The following is a 17,491-nucleotide window of genomic DNA, read 5'->3' on the forward strand; positions in this document are numbered from 1 at the left end:
GGTAGGGAATTCCAAAGAAGTGGTGCAGCACGTGAAAAATCTTGGAGGTAGGAGTGGGAGGAAGTAATCCGTAGGCAGGAGAGTCGGCGTGCATTAGCAGAGCGAAGAGGACGGGAGGGAGTGTAAAGGGAGATAAGGTCAGAGATGTAGATGGGAGAGGAGTGGGTGAGGTCTTTGTAAGCGAGTGTGAGAAGCTTGAAATGGATTCTGAAAGGGAAGGGGAGCCAGTGAAGGTCTAGTAAGAGAGGAGAGGTGGACGTAGTGCGTTTGGTGAGGAAGATGAGCCGGGCAGCAGCATTGAGGATAGATTGGAGTGGAGAGAGGTATTTGTCAGGAATGCCAGTCAGGAGCAGATTACAGTAGTCCAGTCTGGAGATGACCAGTGAGTGGATAAGAGTCTTAGTAGCATCCTGGGTCAGAAAGGGTCTGATCCTGGAAATATTTTTTAGATGAAAATGGCAGGTTTGTGAGAGGTGCTGAATGTGAGGTTTGAAGGAGAGGGAGGAGTCAAGGATTACTCCAAGACAGCGCACTTGGGGGCTAGAGGAGATAGTAGAGCCATCAATAGATAATGAGATTGTAGGAGGTGAGGTTATGCGGGAGGGAGGGAAGATGATCAGCTCGGTCTTAGACATGTTAAGTTTAAGAAAGCGCTGGGACATCCAGGAAGAGGTAGCAGAGAGACAGTTGGAGATACGAGTGAGGAGAGCAGGGGAGAGGTCTGGAGAGGAAAGATAGATTTGGGTCTCATCAGCATAGAGATGATATTGGAAACCATAAGAACTAATGAGCTTACCTAGTGAGGACGTATAGAGAGAGAAGAGAAGAGGACCAAAGACAGAACCTTGGGGTACCCCTACAGTTAGTGGAAGTGAGGGGGAGGTGGAGTCATGAGAGGAGACAGAGAAAGAACGGTCAGAAAGGTAGGAGGACAGCCAAGAGAGGGCAGTGTCACGCAGACCAATGGAGTGAAGAATTTGCAGTAGGAGAGGATGGTCCACAGTGTCAAAAGCAGCAGAGAGATCAAGTAGAATAAGTATAGTGTCCCTTAGATTTAGCAGCATGGAGGTCATTGCATACTTTTGTAAGGGCAGTTTCAGTGGAGTGGAGAGGACGGAAGCCAGACTGGAATGGGTCAAGCAGTGAGTGTGAGGAAAGAAAGGAAGTAAGGCGGTTGTAGACAATACGCTCAAGGAGTTTGGAGGCAAAAGGGAGGAGAGAGATGGGTCGGTAGTTTGAGAGAGTGTTTGAATCAAGTGTAGGTTTTTTAAGAATAGGAGAGATGAGTGCATGCTTGAAGGCAGAGGGGACAGTGCCTGATGAGATGGATAGATTGAGAAGGTGGGAAAGATGGGAACAAGCAGAAGGAGAGAGGTAGCGGAGGAGGCGGGAGGGGATAGGGTTAAGTGGGGAGGTGGTGAGGGGACAGGAACAAATGAGGGCCATGACTTCCTCTCCAGATGCATGGGAGAAAGTTGTCAGAGTAGGTGCGAGGGATGGGGAGGGTTGGTAAGGGATGGGAGAAAGCTGGTTACTGATGGTCTGGTGTGATGTGATGTCCTGACGTATGGAGTCAATTTTGGATGTGAAGTAAGTGGCAAAGTCAAGAGCAGAGAGTGAGGAAGGGAGGCGAGGTGGAGGTGGGCAGAGGAGTAAGTTGAGAGTGGCAAAGAGGCGCCGGGGGTTGGAAGACTGGGAGGAGATGAGGTTCTTGAAGTATGACTGTTTAGCAAGAGAAAGGGCAGCACTGAAGGATGAGAGCATAAGTTTGAAATGGAGTCTTCAAACATGGGTACTTATCAATCACCCCTTGTATATATGTGTATATATATATAATTCTCTCTCTCTCTCTCTCTCTCTCTCTCTCTCTATATATATATATATATATATATATATATATATTTATTTATTGTCTATGGACCACAGGACTAGAAGGATAAAGAGAGAAACTCCAGTTTAAAGGAGCTTTTTCATCTGGGATTGAACTACATCATTTGGAACACTACGAATTTCATAATACCCGGTACAGATGTCAGTCCGTCTGTCTGGCCATATACCCCAGAAGGGTTTGGAACATCAAAAAGAACATTACACCTACCAACAATATCAGTTATACAATATATCAGTACCCCAGAAGGGAATTTCCAAGTGGACTCCCAATTGATGCTCTAATAGCTAAAGGCTCTTTTAAAGCCAAATAAACTATGGACATTGGTTCCCAAAAGCTGCCTCTACTAGAGGAAACAGCAGGAACTGACTGATTCCTAACTTTTTAAAACACCCCTGATGAAGTCGCTATCGACGAAATGCGTTGGATGACATTGAATTTGGGATTACAAAAGCTAACAAAGAGCTTTGCTCATATTGGAACACAAATCATTAATTAAGGAAAAGCTATGTATTAATAGAACATACTGATTGTAAATTTTATTGTTTTTAAAGTTGAATGGTTTTAAAGAAACATGTATTAAATAAATTTAAGTTCTGTAATTTAATGATATTTGGTTGTACTCAAGAATACTGATCTGTACCTAATGTTATCTATTACCAGCTAAGTTGAAACTATTTAATAGGTGCCCCTGCAGATACACCTATCCTATTTATATATATATATGTATGTGTATATATATATATATATACATACACACACACACACACACACACACACACACACACACACACACACACACACACAGAGTACACAGTAAAAAAAATTAAATATATATATATATATATATTGTCGATATATATTTTTTTCCCCCAATTATGACCAATAAGGCAATAAGGCCATTATTGGACACTCACCATTGAAAGTAAAACATAAGTTTATTCAATCATCACAGCGTAAGATCAGGCCGATGTTTCGACCCCCAAGGACTCTTTGGCAAGACACAAAGACAGTACCATCGGCACAGCATGAAGACAATTCCATTTAGCAGATCAGATGTCACATACTGGAACACTATAGTCCAACCAGCTCCTGCTAACACCAGTAGGGTGTGAACTGGCACATTTATCCTCCATCTTGATGTTTATAAAACTTCACATATTGATATAACAATGAGTGGAGGAGTGTAACACACAATTGTGGGACCCATAGCAAACTTTGAGGGAAGGGGTGGGGGGGGGGGGGTTGTTTGATCCAGTGACGCATTCCATCCACTGAGCTTTTAGTTCCATAAAGGATCAAATGTGGCTACACCGTGCATGCAACAGTTTTAGATCAAGAGTGAGGGCATCCAGTATTGAACTTCAGTAGTCCGTATATAATCAATCAATCGGCACAATTCTGCATTGGGCAGATGATTGAGTAAAAAATCGTCAATTCAACATCTTGGAAATCCTCAATTTGCTGATTGCCGAATCGTTGAGTCAAGGATTTCTAACATGTTAGATTTTGCCATTTAATGGAAAATCAGAGTTTGGGGATTGGGAAATCGGGCTTATTGATATATGGGCTCTATTACTTATGAGCACCATCCCATCGGCCAACCATAACATGCCAGCAGATCCGGTGACAGTTATGCTACCGAACAGGGATAACACGTATTATGTCACTGTTTCCCAGCTTAGCTAATGATCCTCTGCAACCACAAACAGGCCAGGTTTTACAATATTTGCATTTTATGATAAAATATCACAATATATTGGACAGTTCCTTACATTTTAAATTTGGAGCATGTAATCACCAGGTAATCAATGATATCATACTGTCCAAGTAAAATATTTACTCTGTTATTTTAGGATACATGCCGCCACCGGAGACCGGACTGAGGGGCAGGAGAGGCATGTGCTGCGCTCTCCTCCCCTCAGACACACAAAGCAGCAGCAACCGAAGCAGCACTGTGGGGGCATGTTTGTACCTGGCACTGTGGAGGCATGTGTGTACCTGGCACTGTGGGGCATATCTGGCACTGTGGAGGCATATGTGCATCTGGCACTGTGGGGGCATATCTGGCATGGGGGGGCATATCTGGTACTGTTGGGGCATATGTGTATCTGGCACTGTGGGGGCACATCTGGCACTGTGGGGGTTTATGTGTATCTGACATGGTGGGGGCATATCTGGCACTGCTGGGGCATATGTGTATCTGGCATTGTGGGGGTATATGTGTATCTGGCACTGTGGGGGCATGTATGTATATGGCACTGTGGGGGCATATCTGGCACTGTGGGGGCATATGTGTATCTGTCACTGCACTACTGGAGGCATATGTGTATCTGGTACTGCACTATTGGGGGCATATGTGTATTTGGCACTGGGGGCATATGTGTATCTGGCACTGCACTATTGGGGGCATATGCGTATCTGACGGTATGTCTATCTGGCACTGCACTATTGAGGGCATATGTGTATCTGGCACTATTGGGGGCATATGTGTATCTGACACTATTGGAGGCATGTGTATCTTGCACTGCACTATTAGGGGCATATGTGTATCTGGCACTGCACCATCGGGTGCATATGTGTGTGGATATGGCACTGCACTGTTGGGGGCATATGTGTATCTGACACTGTGAGGGCATATGTGTATCTGGCACTGTGAGGGCATATGTGTATCTGACAGCACTGTTGGGGGCATATGTGTATCTGGCACTGCACTATTGGGGGTATATGTGTATCTGGCACTATTGGGGTCATAGGTGTATCTGGTCCCCCATGTGTATCACGCCCCCATTTTCACTGGCCACATCCCGTGTGCCATGTGTTCACACCCATTTTTTGACGCGCGTGCCTTCATTTTTCTACTTGCACCACTGCCTAAAACTACACTGACCACCAACATGGCAATTTAAATCCAAGTTTTACCTCTAGAAAGCTTCCTGCAGCAATTCAGTTGTTGTTGGGCAACATCAGCCATAATAATGCACAATTAACTACTGGCTTACTACCAACTACAGCACTGCAATTTGTACTTCAGTCTAGCATGTATTCCTGTACTAGTGGAAACAAGTGATTACTATAATGTTACGAGTACCACAGACATTTCTGGAGTAGAGCAGTGGTTCCCAACCTCAGTCCTCAAGTCACACTAACAGTCCAGGTTTTAAGGCTGTTCATGCTTAGGCACAGATGTTAAAATTAAAATAACTGAGGCTGTAATTAATCTATCTGTGCTCAAGTATGCCTGAGCTTAAAACCTGGACTGTTAGTATGCCGAATGGCCCCTGGTTGGGAAACACTAGAGTAGTGAGTACAGAAAAATATTCAAAACATAAAAGTGATCATTTACCAATAACAGTGTGATGTGAGTGCAGCATTTTGTCACAAATGATCAAATACATAAATGTACCACATGCAATAAAGGCAGCCCTGATTTCCCTGAGTCATATGGTGGATTTGTGGGGGTGGCCCGGCGCCATTTTCGGGGCCACCACGTGATGTCAAACATGGCCGCTGCAATGAGGAAAATGGCGGTGACCCCTGCCTTCAAGGCCAGGCTGCGCACATCGCTGGTGGCCATTAGCATGCAGGTGATAGCAGTAACAGGTTCTTCATTTTAGCAGAATTTGCTACTAAGCCTGAATAGGGCCCAAGATATCCATAGCATTTTATGTGTTGTATCCCATGTGCTTTGTAAATTTGGACCTCGCCACTACTTGAATCGCCTTTTATATGTTTACATATTTGGCATCAAAGGTGTCACATCCCCTGCACGAAACAGTTTCTAAGATAGTAACCAAGTAACTTTAATTTAGGATTGAAGAAGATACAGTACTGTGCCCTGAGTGACTGAAGTTATACACAGTAAAACATGATCACCATGTTTATCTTATTCCTAATCTAATAAAAGAAAACATATTTGATTGGTATACAGTTTCGCAATAAACCTAAGTCCAGCTTACAGTACATATGAAATGATGACACCGAGGTTTCACTGCCTGACAGGTGCTGTAGATAAGAACTCTGTTGTGGTCTTATGTGTCAATCATCATGTACCCATTTCAAAGTTATTAGATATCTGCAGTGGTTTTGTTATCTTTGGTTACATGCTAGTATAGTGTCATGTAGCGTGAGCAGCAAATATTGTTTTTCTGTACTTCTATATTTGTGGTTTATCTATACCCAGTTCTCTGGTATCGCTTGTGGCCACCAGGTGGTGCTGTAGAGCAAAACCTCTGCTTGTCTATGAGAAGTCAGCTGACTATAGATTGTAAATGTACTATACTGTACATTATTGTATTTATACATTTTGTGGTTATGTGTGATACTGCTGTTGAGATTTTATATAAGTATTATATTTTGAGATATTCTATGATAACTGGAACACTGAAGGCAATTTTACATGATTTATTTCATCCTTTACTATTACTGTAAATTCACCTGATCAACATAAAACAAAAAAGGACATTTAAACCTAAAATACACATTGCTTTCTACAAAAGAGTCATTATAATTCACAAATATATATACAGTAGATGTTACAGTTAGTGTGTAAGTGCATTCCCAGGTGAACTTGTGCAACGTATTCAAAAGCTCTATAAACACAAAACTGCCACACATGATAAAAACAGTTAACACGTCACTTCGTTTTCACAACTCATTTATCCGCTGAGGCTGAAGTGAGCCGCATTTTACGGGAAAATTTACATTTTAATTTATTCTAAGGGTTACTATAAAGGTGTGTACACACGGTGAGATAAATTTGTAAGATTTTGACTATATAGTCAAAATCTTAAGAAAAGTTAGTGCACATCTCATGGGGTTAGGCAGCTTGCGACACAGATTCGATCCCGATGCTCGCTCCTGTGGGGTCGGTATAGCAAGGCTAGATAGACTGTGCAGGCAAGTCAATCTTGACTATCTAGTGTACTATATAGTACAAACTATAGTCATAATTGGCATAATCGTACATAGACAAGATCGAAAGTACAAATAGTCAAAATTTGTGCTTCTGGGCTCTGGGGGAGTTCAAGGGAAATCGTATAGTCAAAATCGGGCATAGCAAGGATCTCACTGTGTGTACACACCTTTAAAGTCAGAAGAGGTTGCACTTTGGTGTGACAGTTACAGTTTTTCACAGTGCACTACTGGGAATGCTTCTGCCTAGTCGAACATCTGTGCTCACCTCCCAAGAGATGTGACCATCATAGAGAGGATACATTACCAAGGCACTCTGCATGCACAGGAAAATAAATTGGGTATATGCGCCTGTATGCAGATGTGCATTCATTTCTGTGGTACTCCTAACTATTCCTATGCACCCGATTGGTCATTATTGGGTGCACCCCCAGCCTATACTTGATGCAGAAGATCTGTCTGAAAACATTCTTATTTAAGGGCCCTGCACACTGATTTTATAGAACGATATTGATAAAAAATGAATGATAAATCATTCATGTTGTTTAGTGTGGAGGCATCAACGATGAACAATTCGTGTCCCCGCAGTCGTTCATCATTAGTCTATCATCGTTTATCACTGCAAGCCAATTTGGACAATATTTTTGTATGCAATGGCAGATCATTCATATCGTTCATTAAAATCGTCCAGTATGTATGCTCCAAATCGTACTTGCACTTAAATATATGAATGTTAAATGACAACACGCTGGCTATATAATGAGCCTTGCCTTAATACATTTTACATTTCATCATTGTTATGCATACCTAATACCTGTATAAGAGGCCTACAGTGATGGACTGAATCTGACTGTTCAGTGTCCTAAAGATAGTGTTAATAGAAGTATTAAATAAAAGCAACAAAGTATATACCTTACTTCAGGTGCTGGGATTCCAACCACAATGCAATCCAACTGTACTCTATTTCCTTCTGTAACTTCCCGACTTTTTAATTTCTGTATAAAATTTGGAGGCTGCCCAATAGTCTCTTCTAAATAAAAAGAGGAGGCTGTGTCTGGTTCAACTTGCAGAGCATCCTGATTAATTTCTGGTCCTTCTGCTTCCAAACTCTCAGGTTTTTCAGAGACAGTGGCATCTATTTCTGTCTCTGCTGGAAGACAGAGAGGCCTCTCTCGGTTTCCCGACTCACTGGTGTAATTAGAGGCGTCTTCTTCAAGAGTTGCACTTTTTAAGTCACGTTTGCTCCTTCGATTTTTTAATGTCTTGGGCCTGATCCGCTTGGAACTGTTGGCTTTAAATAGTGAAGAAAGCTCCTCTATGAAATCTGCTGCTTTATTTAGAAACTCTTTCTTAGACTCTGACTCATTTCCATAAGGATTGATTCTCTGTTGCCTTTTCGTATCCTTAGTGTCTTCCGAAGAGTTTCTTGTACTCTTTATGACATGGTCTTGACGAAAGTTTGACTGCTCTTCTTGGTCAGGGATGGGTGGCTGGCTCGGAGTGCTTAACGTTGATCTTACAGCAGATTTTATTTGTTTTCTCAGTTCTCGTGGTGGGCATTTAACAACCTGGACCTCTTTCTGCTTTCCATCCTGGTCAATTGATTGCTGTGCCAAGTGTACACTTTGGTCTAATTCCTCCTGGCTCAGAAAGGCAGAAAGATCAGAAAAGTCATCTGTTCCTCCTAACTCATCAACCTTGGCAGAGGAGAGGTTATGATGATATGAGTGGGAGGAGGAGATAGCTGTGCTTTGTTCACTGTTCTCGTGATGTGTTATAGATTCACTTAAGTAGCTCTCTCTGAGAAGCTGCGAAATAGACGTAGAACCTTCTATATTATCGTCTTGCATGCTGTTGATAAAAAGAACAAGGACCAACCATGTCAATATAATGGTGGCTTATTCTCTATTAATTAGTACTTTAAAGTATACAACATAACAATCAGGTCACTGTGTCTTTCTAACTTCTAATAAATAAAATCTGGTGGCACTGTCCCAAATGATCTCCAGTATGTGCATATATATAGTCTTATTCTCCTTCTTACCGGTGTTACAATGTCCGGGCCATCTCTCTTTTGTTTTCCTTTTATCTCATTATATTTCTGATATACTCAAGAACACACTGAAGCTAAAAATACATATTTTGGGTTCTACAAGTGCCAAATAAAAACCCTAATCTTTTTTTTGTTTTTTGTTTTTTTGTTTTGACTAGTTAAAGCACGTCACAAAATAAAAACTTTATAGCCAATAAATAGGTAACTGTTACATAGTTTAAGATGAAACTATAAATCATGCAGTTTACTGCACCCATGGGGCGGGGATGAGATATAAGAATGGGTAAACGAACAACAGCATACTATGATGCTCCATAAGGGTACTCTAATGATTGTTACTACTACCTTCAAGAGTATATATTACCTAGGAAACTGTTCATAGTATACTGATACCTGCTGTAAAAATGTACATGTCTGAGTGCATGTCTAGTATATTAACAAGCTATAGTCTTAATTTGTATTATTCTGCATTATTTTGACGTACCTCCAGGGACATGTAGTCAGATAAGGTAAGAACAAATAAGTAGCACAGGAAACTGAGCTATCACTCACAATAAAATGCTATTATAGGAAGGAATACAGTATAGGAAACATTCACGTGGACAGCTATGCACCCTAATTAGCACGAATCACAGTACTCAGTACTGACCTTCACTATAATTTACAGCTATCATTACCCAGTTACTACTGTCTTCAGCAGCATGTGTTGTCCATTAAGGGGTGTATTCAATACCTGTCGGGTCCTTTCCGATGGGGGTCATTCAATTTAGCACAGCTACGATCAGGCACACTTACATGCAGGGAGACGCCCAGCACAGGGCTAGTCCGCCCCACATGTCAGGCCCTACCCCGTTGCAGAAGTACAAAAGTATCACAGCGGTGATGCTTCTGTACTGTAGGAGTAACTCCCAGCCAGTGCAGCTACTGCGCGCTGGCAGGAGTTACTCATCGCTGCCCGGGTGTGACGTCATGCAGCCGCCGCGGCCCACCCCCCCAACGGTTTGGGCATGCCTGCGTTGCCCGGACCACGCCGGCGATCGCTAGCCTAAAACAGCCGTCGGCTGCCTGCCATGCTCTAGCACACTGCGACGCCACCGCTATGCGAAAACGCACATCAGTGATCAGGTCTGAATGACCCCCTATATTACTTTGTAGACAGCTATTGGAAAAAACAAACCCCAAGCTACCCAATAATTAAGATAGCAATAACCTACTGTATGTCTAGTGTATCTATAAGATGGAACACAGTGAGTATCAAAAATAACGCCTCCAAGGTGCTTGAAACATGTCATCATTGGCTCCTATTCCATTATGCTGTAAATACATCGTAGTACATGCGCAGGGCATCTGACCCGATTTACAGTGGCTTATCCTGGATTGCCGTTCACAACATTCCCCTACCCCAGCTAATACTGGATATATTCTTACTTGTGATCAGACTGGTCGGGCTCCCTCCTCCCTCCCGGCTCCCTCTCGCTCCCTCCATTTCTTGCTTTTCCCTCCTCTTATCCCCTCCTCTCTTGTTCATTTGTTTTCCAGTGAATAACCTGACAATACTCATTTAAACCAACTCTGTAGTCTCTGTCTTACTGCTTTCTACTGTTGCTGTAATTTTGTAACACAAGGTATGACTTTGGCTGTAACTCAACATCTTTTAGTAAGAAAAAACCCCAAGCTATTCGGGTTTTGGTGTTGTGCAATTAAAATACCTTATTGTAGCATAGAAGACAGCTGTGGAGGTGAGTATACAAGTATATTTGCATACTGTACCATGGTTTCTAAGTCACATCCAAAGCGACTGTAGTAGCTGGTAGCTGTGAAAGCCAGATTTACCACCTTATAGTAATGCGAGAGTCCGTAGGTCTAATGCAGGGGTTCGGGCATCTACTGTACAAGCGCAAACCTGTGCCTCCCACTGATGTTATGTCATCCGCCAAAACCATCATCAAAGCTTTAGATACATAACACACACACAAGACAGGGCAGTTATGTGCCATCAGCACCCAGTTCCTTCCTCAAAACGCCGTATTTCATGGTAAGATAAATCCTTCCGTGTTCCATCCGACTCGGACATACAGACGGACATATATGCATACATTTGCATTTGCGGATGCACCCTATGCAAAAACTTGCCGTTTGCTACACATGCACAGATATCTATCTGACTAAAGGCCAGCAACTATGCTGCACCATGAATAGAGAGGTCGCTGATCTTTTTAACCCTCCGTCAGGCGCACCTCTAGGACTCCTGGGTTCAGGTGCAGTGCACCTGACAAGCGCCTTTTAGAAAATCGTAATTAGCACCTAATTAACTAAATTCTAACGCTCTTAGGGGGTCATTCCGACCTGATCGCACATTGCAGTTGTTCGCAGCGGTGCGATCGGATCTGAACTGCGCATGCGCTGTGACCACAATGCGCAGGTGCGTCACTGCCCAGCGACGGGAAATGCTGGACAGCGTGGGACCTTACGAAGAAAGTGATCGCAGAGACGTTCACAAGGTGATTGACAGCAGGAAGGCATTTCTGGGTGGCAACTGACCGTTTTCTGGGAGTTTAGTGGAAAAGGCGTGTCCAGGGCGTTTGCAGGGCGGGCGTCTGACGTCAATTCCTGGACCTGACAGGCTGAAGTGATCGCAGTGGCTGAGAAAGTTCAGAGCTACTCAGAAACTGCACAAAAACTTTTTGCACAGTTTCCCTGCACAAGCGTTCGTACACTTGTTAAGATAAAATATACTCCCCCATAGGCAGCGACTATCTGATCGCACGGCTGCAAAAAACTGCTACCATGCGATCAACTCGGAATGAGGGCCTTAAAGTGATCAGTGACCATCATTAGGACGTACAAAGAGAGAAATAGTAGATTTTTACGGGCCATTTCAGCAGAAAATCTGAAGCAAAAAAGAGAAAACATGAACATGAAAAAAAAAAATGGGCAGACTAGATGGGCCAAGTGGTTCTTATCTGCCGTCAAATTCTATGTTTCTATGTTTCTATGAGTATAAGTTTGGACGCAGTGTGCCTGAGAGGCCACCCTGGACAAACCTACATATTTCCGCAAAATATCCACAACCTTTGTAATTTTCATTCATAAAATGAACAAAATAAACAATAGATGAAAATAAAAGGAAAAACGAACCTTCAAAAGTCGGAGGAGTTTGGGCGCAGTGTGCTTGAGAGGCCAGGAGGGTCACTACTGCACTCCACGCAGGCAGCGGGAAAACTGACTAGGGGGGTTTCGAACAGCACCTAGAGATAGGAAGGTACTAGGAGGGGAGTGAGAATAGCTTTGCGGCACATGTCAGGCCAGCTGCACTTGACTGGGGGTTAAATTAGGGAACCTGAGAATGTATCTAACTAAAGGTTTAAGGCAGGTAGACAGTTATATTTTCAAAACAGGAAACAATAAAGAAAAAATAGCAGCGCTAAATTCAGTTACTAACAAAGTGAAATGGATTGGATGAAAACAGGTTCAAACATTTATTTAAAACTCTGATAAAATACCAATTAAAAGTCAATATGATCACCGGCAGAATTAGTGAAAACAGAAAATAAGAATTTACTCACCGGTAATTCTATTTCTCGTAGTCCGTAGTGGATGCTGGGTACTCCGTAAGGACCATGGGGGTATAGACGGGCTCCGCAGGAGACTGGGCACTCTTAAAAGAAAGATTAGGTACTATATCTGGTGTGCACTGGCTCCTCCCTCTATGCCCCTCCTCCAGACCTCAGTTAGGGAAACTGTGCCCGGAAGAGCTGACATTACTAGGAAAGGATTTGGAATCCAGGGTAAGACTCATACCAGCCACACCAATCACACTGTACAACTCGTGATTACTATACCCAGTTAACAGTATGAACAATAACTGAGCCTCTCTCAACAGATGGCTCATACAATAACCCTTTAGTTAAGCAATAACTATATACATGTATTGCAGAGAGTCCGCACTTGGGACGGGCTCCCAGCATCCACTACGGACTACGAGAAATAGAATTACCGGTGAGTAAATTCTTATTTTCTCTGACGTCCTAGTGGATGCTGGGTACTCCGTAAGGACCATGGGGATTATACCAAAGCTCCCAAACGGGCGGGAGAGTGCGGATGACTCTGCAGCACCGAATGAGCAAACTCAAGGTCCTCCTCAGCCAGGGTATCAAACTTGTAGAATTTTGCAAAAGTGTTTGAACCCGACCAAGTAGCAGCTCGGCAAAGTTGTAAAGCCGAGACCCCTCGGGCAGCCGCCCAAGAAGAGCCCACCTTCCTCGTGGAATGGGCTTTTACTGATTTAGGATGCGGCAGTCCAGCCGCAGAATGTGCAAGCTGAATGGTGCTACAGATCCAGTGAGCAATAGTCTGCTTTGAAGCAAGAGCACCCAGCTTGTTGGGTGCATGCAGGATAAATAGCGAGTCAGTTTTTCTGACTCTAGCCGTCCTGGAAACATAAAGTTTCAGGGCCCGGACTACGTCCAGCAACTTGGAATCCTCCAAGTCCCTAGTAGCCGCAGGCACCACAATAGGTTGGTTCAAATCAAACGATGATACCACCTTAGGGAGAAATTGTCCTCCATTCTGCCCTTTCCATATGGAAGATCAGATATGGGCTTTTACATGACAAAGCCGCCAATTCTGACACACGCCTAGTCCAAGCTAAGGCCAAAAGCATGACCACTTTCCACGTGAGATATTTTAGCTCCACGGTCTTAAGTGGCTCAAACCAGTGGGATTTTAGGAATCCAACACACGTTAAGATCCCAAGGTGCCACTGGAGGCACAAAAGGGGCTGAATATGCAGCACCCCTGTAACAACGTCCGAACTTCAGGCAGTGAAGCCAGTTCTTTTTGAGAGAAAAAGGGATAGGGCCGAAATCTTGGCCTTTATGGATCCTAATTTTAGGCCCATAGTCACTCCTGACTGTAGGAAGTGCAGGAATCGACCCCCCTGGAATTCCTCTGTAGGGCCTTCCCGGCCACACACCAAGCAACCTATTTTCGCCATATACAGTGAAAAAGTCTTGCTGTCACGTCTTTCCTAGCCTTTATCAGCGTAGGAATAACTGCATCCGGAATGCCCTTTTCCGCTAGGATCCGGCGTTCAACCGCCATGCCGTCCAACACAGTCACGGTAAGTCTTGGATCAGACAGGGTCCCTGTTGCAACATGTCCTGACTGAGAGGCAGAGGCCATGGGTCCTCTGAGAGCATTTCTTGCAGTTCCGGGTACCGAGTCCTTCTTGGCCAATCCGGAGCAAAGAATATTGTTCACACTCCTCCGTTTATTACAATTCTCAGCCCTTGGGTCTGAGAGGAAGAGGAGGGAATATATAGACCGACTGGAACACCCACAGTGTTACTAGTGCGACCACAGCTATCGCCTGAGAGTCCCTTGACCCAGCGTAAAACCTTTTTTATCTTTTTATTGAGGTGGGACGCCATGTAGTCCACCTGAGGCAGTTTCCATCAATTTGCAAAACTGCGTGAAGACTTCCTGATGAAGTCACCACTTTCCCGGGTGGAGGTCGTGTCCACTTCCGGAATGAACACTGCTGACAGTGCGCTTACTTGATTCTCCGCCCAGCGAAGAATTCTGGTGGCTTCTACCCTCGCCACCCTGCTCCTTGTGCCGCCCTGGCGGTTTACATGAGCCCCTGCGGTCTGACTGGATCAGAACCGGTTGGTCGCGAAGCAGGAACTCCGCTTGACTTAGGGCGTTGTATATGGCCCTTAGTTCCAAGATATTGATGTGAAGGCAAGTCTGTTGGCTTGACCACAAACCTTGGAATTTTCTTCCCTGTGTAACTGCCCCCCACCCTCGGAGGCTTGCATCCGTGGTCACCAGGACCAGTCCTGAATGCCGAATCTGCGGCCCTCGAGAAGGTGAGCACTCCGCAGCCACCACAGGAGAGACACCCTGGCCCTGGGGGATAGGGTGATTAACCGATGCATCTGAAGATGTGATCCGGACCACTTGTCCAGTAAGTTCCATTGTCCTTGCATGGAACCAGCCGAAGGGGATGGCCTCGTATGATGCCATCATCCTTCCCAGGACTCGAGTGCAGTGATGCACTGACACCTGTTTTGGTTTTCAATGGATTCCTGACCAGTGTCATGAGCTCCTGAGCTCTCTCTATCGGGAGATAAACCCTCTTCTGGTCTGTGTCTAGGATCATGCCTAGGCGAGGCAGATGAGCTGTAGGAACCAACTGCGACTTTGGAATATATAGAATCCAGTCGTGTTGCCGTTTCACTTCCAGAGAAGGTGATACGCTGTCCAGCAACTGCTCTCTTGATCTCGCTTTTATGAGGAGATCATCCAAGTATGTGATAATAGTGACACCTTGCTTCCGCAGGAGCACCATCATATCCGCCATTACCTTGGTGAAATTGGTAATGACAATACCGTACCGCAATTCTGAGGTACGCCTGATGAGGTGGATAAATGGGGACACGAAGGTATGCATCCCTTATGTCCCGATTCATTTCAGGCATGCAATGACCGCTCTTAGCGATTCCATCATTGAACCTGAACCTTTTCAGGTATATGTTCAGGGATTTTAATTCAATATGGGTCTAACCGAACCGTCTGGTTTCGGGATTATAACATGGTCGAATAATAACACCCTCTTGTTGAAGGAGGGGACCCTTGACCACCACCTGTTGAAGATACAATTTACGAATTGCAGTTAACACTGGCTCCCTCTCTTGGGGGGAAGCCCGCCGGGTCCTCGGTGAGGGGGCATCTTCTCACAGTCCAGCCTGTATCCCTGCGATACAATTTATATTGCCCAGGGATCTAACAGGGAGTGAACCCACTTGTGGCTGAACTTACGAAGGCGTGTCCCCACCGGGCCTAGCTCCGCCTGTGGAGCCCCAGCGACATGCGGTGGATTTTTGTAGAGGCCGGGGAGGACTTCTGTTCCTGGGGACTGGCTGTGTTGTACAGCTTCTTTCCTCTGCCCCCGGCTCTGACAAGAAAGGACGCACCTCAGACTTTCTTGTTTCTTTATTCGAAAAGCTGCATTTAATAATGTCGTGCTTTCCTAGGCTGTGCAGGAATATAAGGCAAAATATCAGAATTACCAGCTATAACTGTGGAGACCAGGCCCGAGAACCTTTCTCCACACAATCCTCAGCCTTCCATATGCCTCTTAAGTCGGCATCATCTGTCCAATGTATATTCTACAGGACACGTCAAGCAGAAATCGACATAACTTTTGTCTCTAGGACCCAGTATACTCATGTCCCTTTGGGCATGCTTTATAATTATATATCTATCACTTAAGACAGCATCTTAAAATATTTATATGCATATTAGGGTCTCAATCTCTGCTGATAAGGTACCTGTCCACGCTGCCACAGCGCTATAAACCCATGCCGACACAATCGCCGGTCTGGGTAGTATACTAGAATGTGCACGCTATCTGCAGGATCCCTGAGAATAGCTAGTGCAAACAGGACACCCAAGGGGAAGATTCTCAACACATCCTGGCCCTAGTGGGGAAAGGATACAGCCTGAGAATTCTCTTGTGGGAAGCTGCCGTCTCTTGTCTGGAGATTCCCGCTCTTTTCCCTCATGAGAGGAGGAAAATTTACCTCAGCATTCTTCCCCTTAACATGTGTACTCTCGTGTCAGGGACAGATGAGTCATCAGTGATATGCAAATCATCTTTTATTCCAATAATCATATATTGAATATCTTTTAGCCCTCTTGGCTGTAACTTTGCATTATCGTAGTCGACAGTGGAGTTAAACTCTGTGTCGATACTTTGTTATTTTGGATAGTGAACATAGAGAGACTCTGAAGGACTCTGTGACATAGGGACAGACCAGGGTAGATTTCCTTTCTGTTCCCTAACCTTTTGTGCAATAATTTTACCTCAGCACTTACACATATCCAAACAGGTGTCGGCGTTGTTGACGGAGACACCCTCCCACACACTTATCCGCTCTATCACCTCCTTAGAGGAGCCTTTTACCTCAGACATGTCGACACACGCGTACCGACACACCACACACACAGGGGATGCTCTATTTGAAGACAGTTCCCCCACCAGGCCCTTTGGAGAGACAGAGAGAGAGTATGCCAGCACACACCACAGCGCTATATAATACAGGGATGTACACTATACTGAGTGATTTTTCCCCTATAGCAGCTTATATACACAGTTTTGCGCCTAAATTTATGTGCCCCCCCTCTCTTTTTTACCCTTTGTGTACCAGGATACTGCAGGGGAGAGCCTGGGGAGCTTCCTTCCAGCTGAGCTGTGAAGAGAAAATGGCGCCGGTGTGCTGAGGAAGAAGGCCCGGCCCCCTCAGCGGCGGGCTTCTGTCCTTTTATGTACTTTAATGGTGGGGGTTAATGCACATATACAGTTTATCAGACTGTATTATGTGCTTTTCGCCAAGTAAGGTAATCTAATTGCTGCCCAGGGCGCCCCCCCCCCCCAGCGCCCTGCACCCATCAGTGACCGGAGTGTGTGGTGTGCTAAGGGAGCAATGGCGCACAGCTGCAGTGCTGTGCGCTACCTTAATGAAGACCGGAGTCTTCAGCCGCCGATTTTCAACTTCTCTTCGTTCTTCTGGCTCTGCAAGGGGGACGGCGGCGCGGCTCCGGACGACCGAGGACTGGGCCTGTGTTCG

The 17,491-nt window shown here is 44.7% G+C and overlaps 1 protein-coding gene across 6 annotated transcripts in view; it reads right to left on the reverse strand.

Moving 5' to 3' along the window:
* Nucleotides 1-17,491, reverse strand: part of MYPN (myopalladin) — a 519,866-nt gene that overhangs the window by 150,896 nt on the left and 351,479 nt on the right. For 5 of the 6 annotated variants that reach the window (XM_063961610.1, XM_063961611.1, XM_063961612.1 and 2 more), the window contains one exon: nt 7,715-8,653. The exons of the other annotated variant lie outside the window; for it this stretch is intronic. In XM_063961610.1, coding sequence (XP_063817680.1) covers nt 7,715-8,652 — 938 coding nt within the window. In that variant the 5' untranslated portion in view covers nt 8,653. The remainder of the gene's footprint in view (nt 1-7,714; nt 8,654-17,491) is intronic. 6 annotated transcript variants of the gene reach the window in all.

The sequence above is a fragment of the Pseudophryne corroboree genome, chromosome 3 (assembly GCF_028390025.1).
Source record: "Pseudophryne corroboree isolate aPseCor3 chromosome 3, aPseCor3.hap2, whole genome shotgun sequence".
NCBI lineage: Eukaryota > Metazoa > Chordata > Amphibia > Anura > Myobatrachidae > Pseudophryne > Pseudophryne corroboree.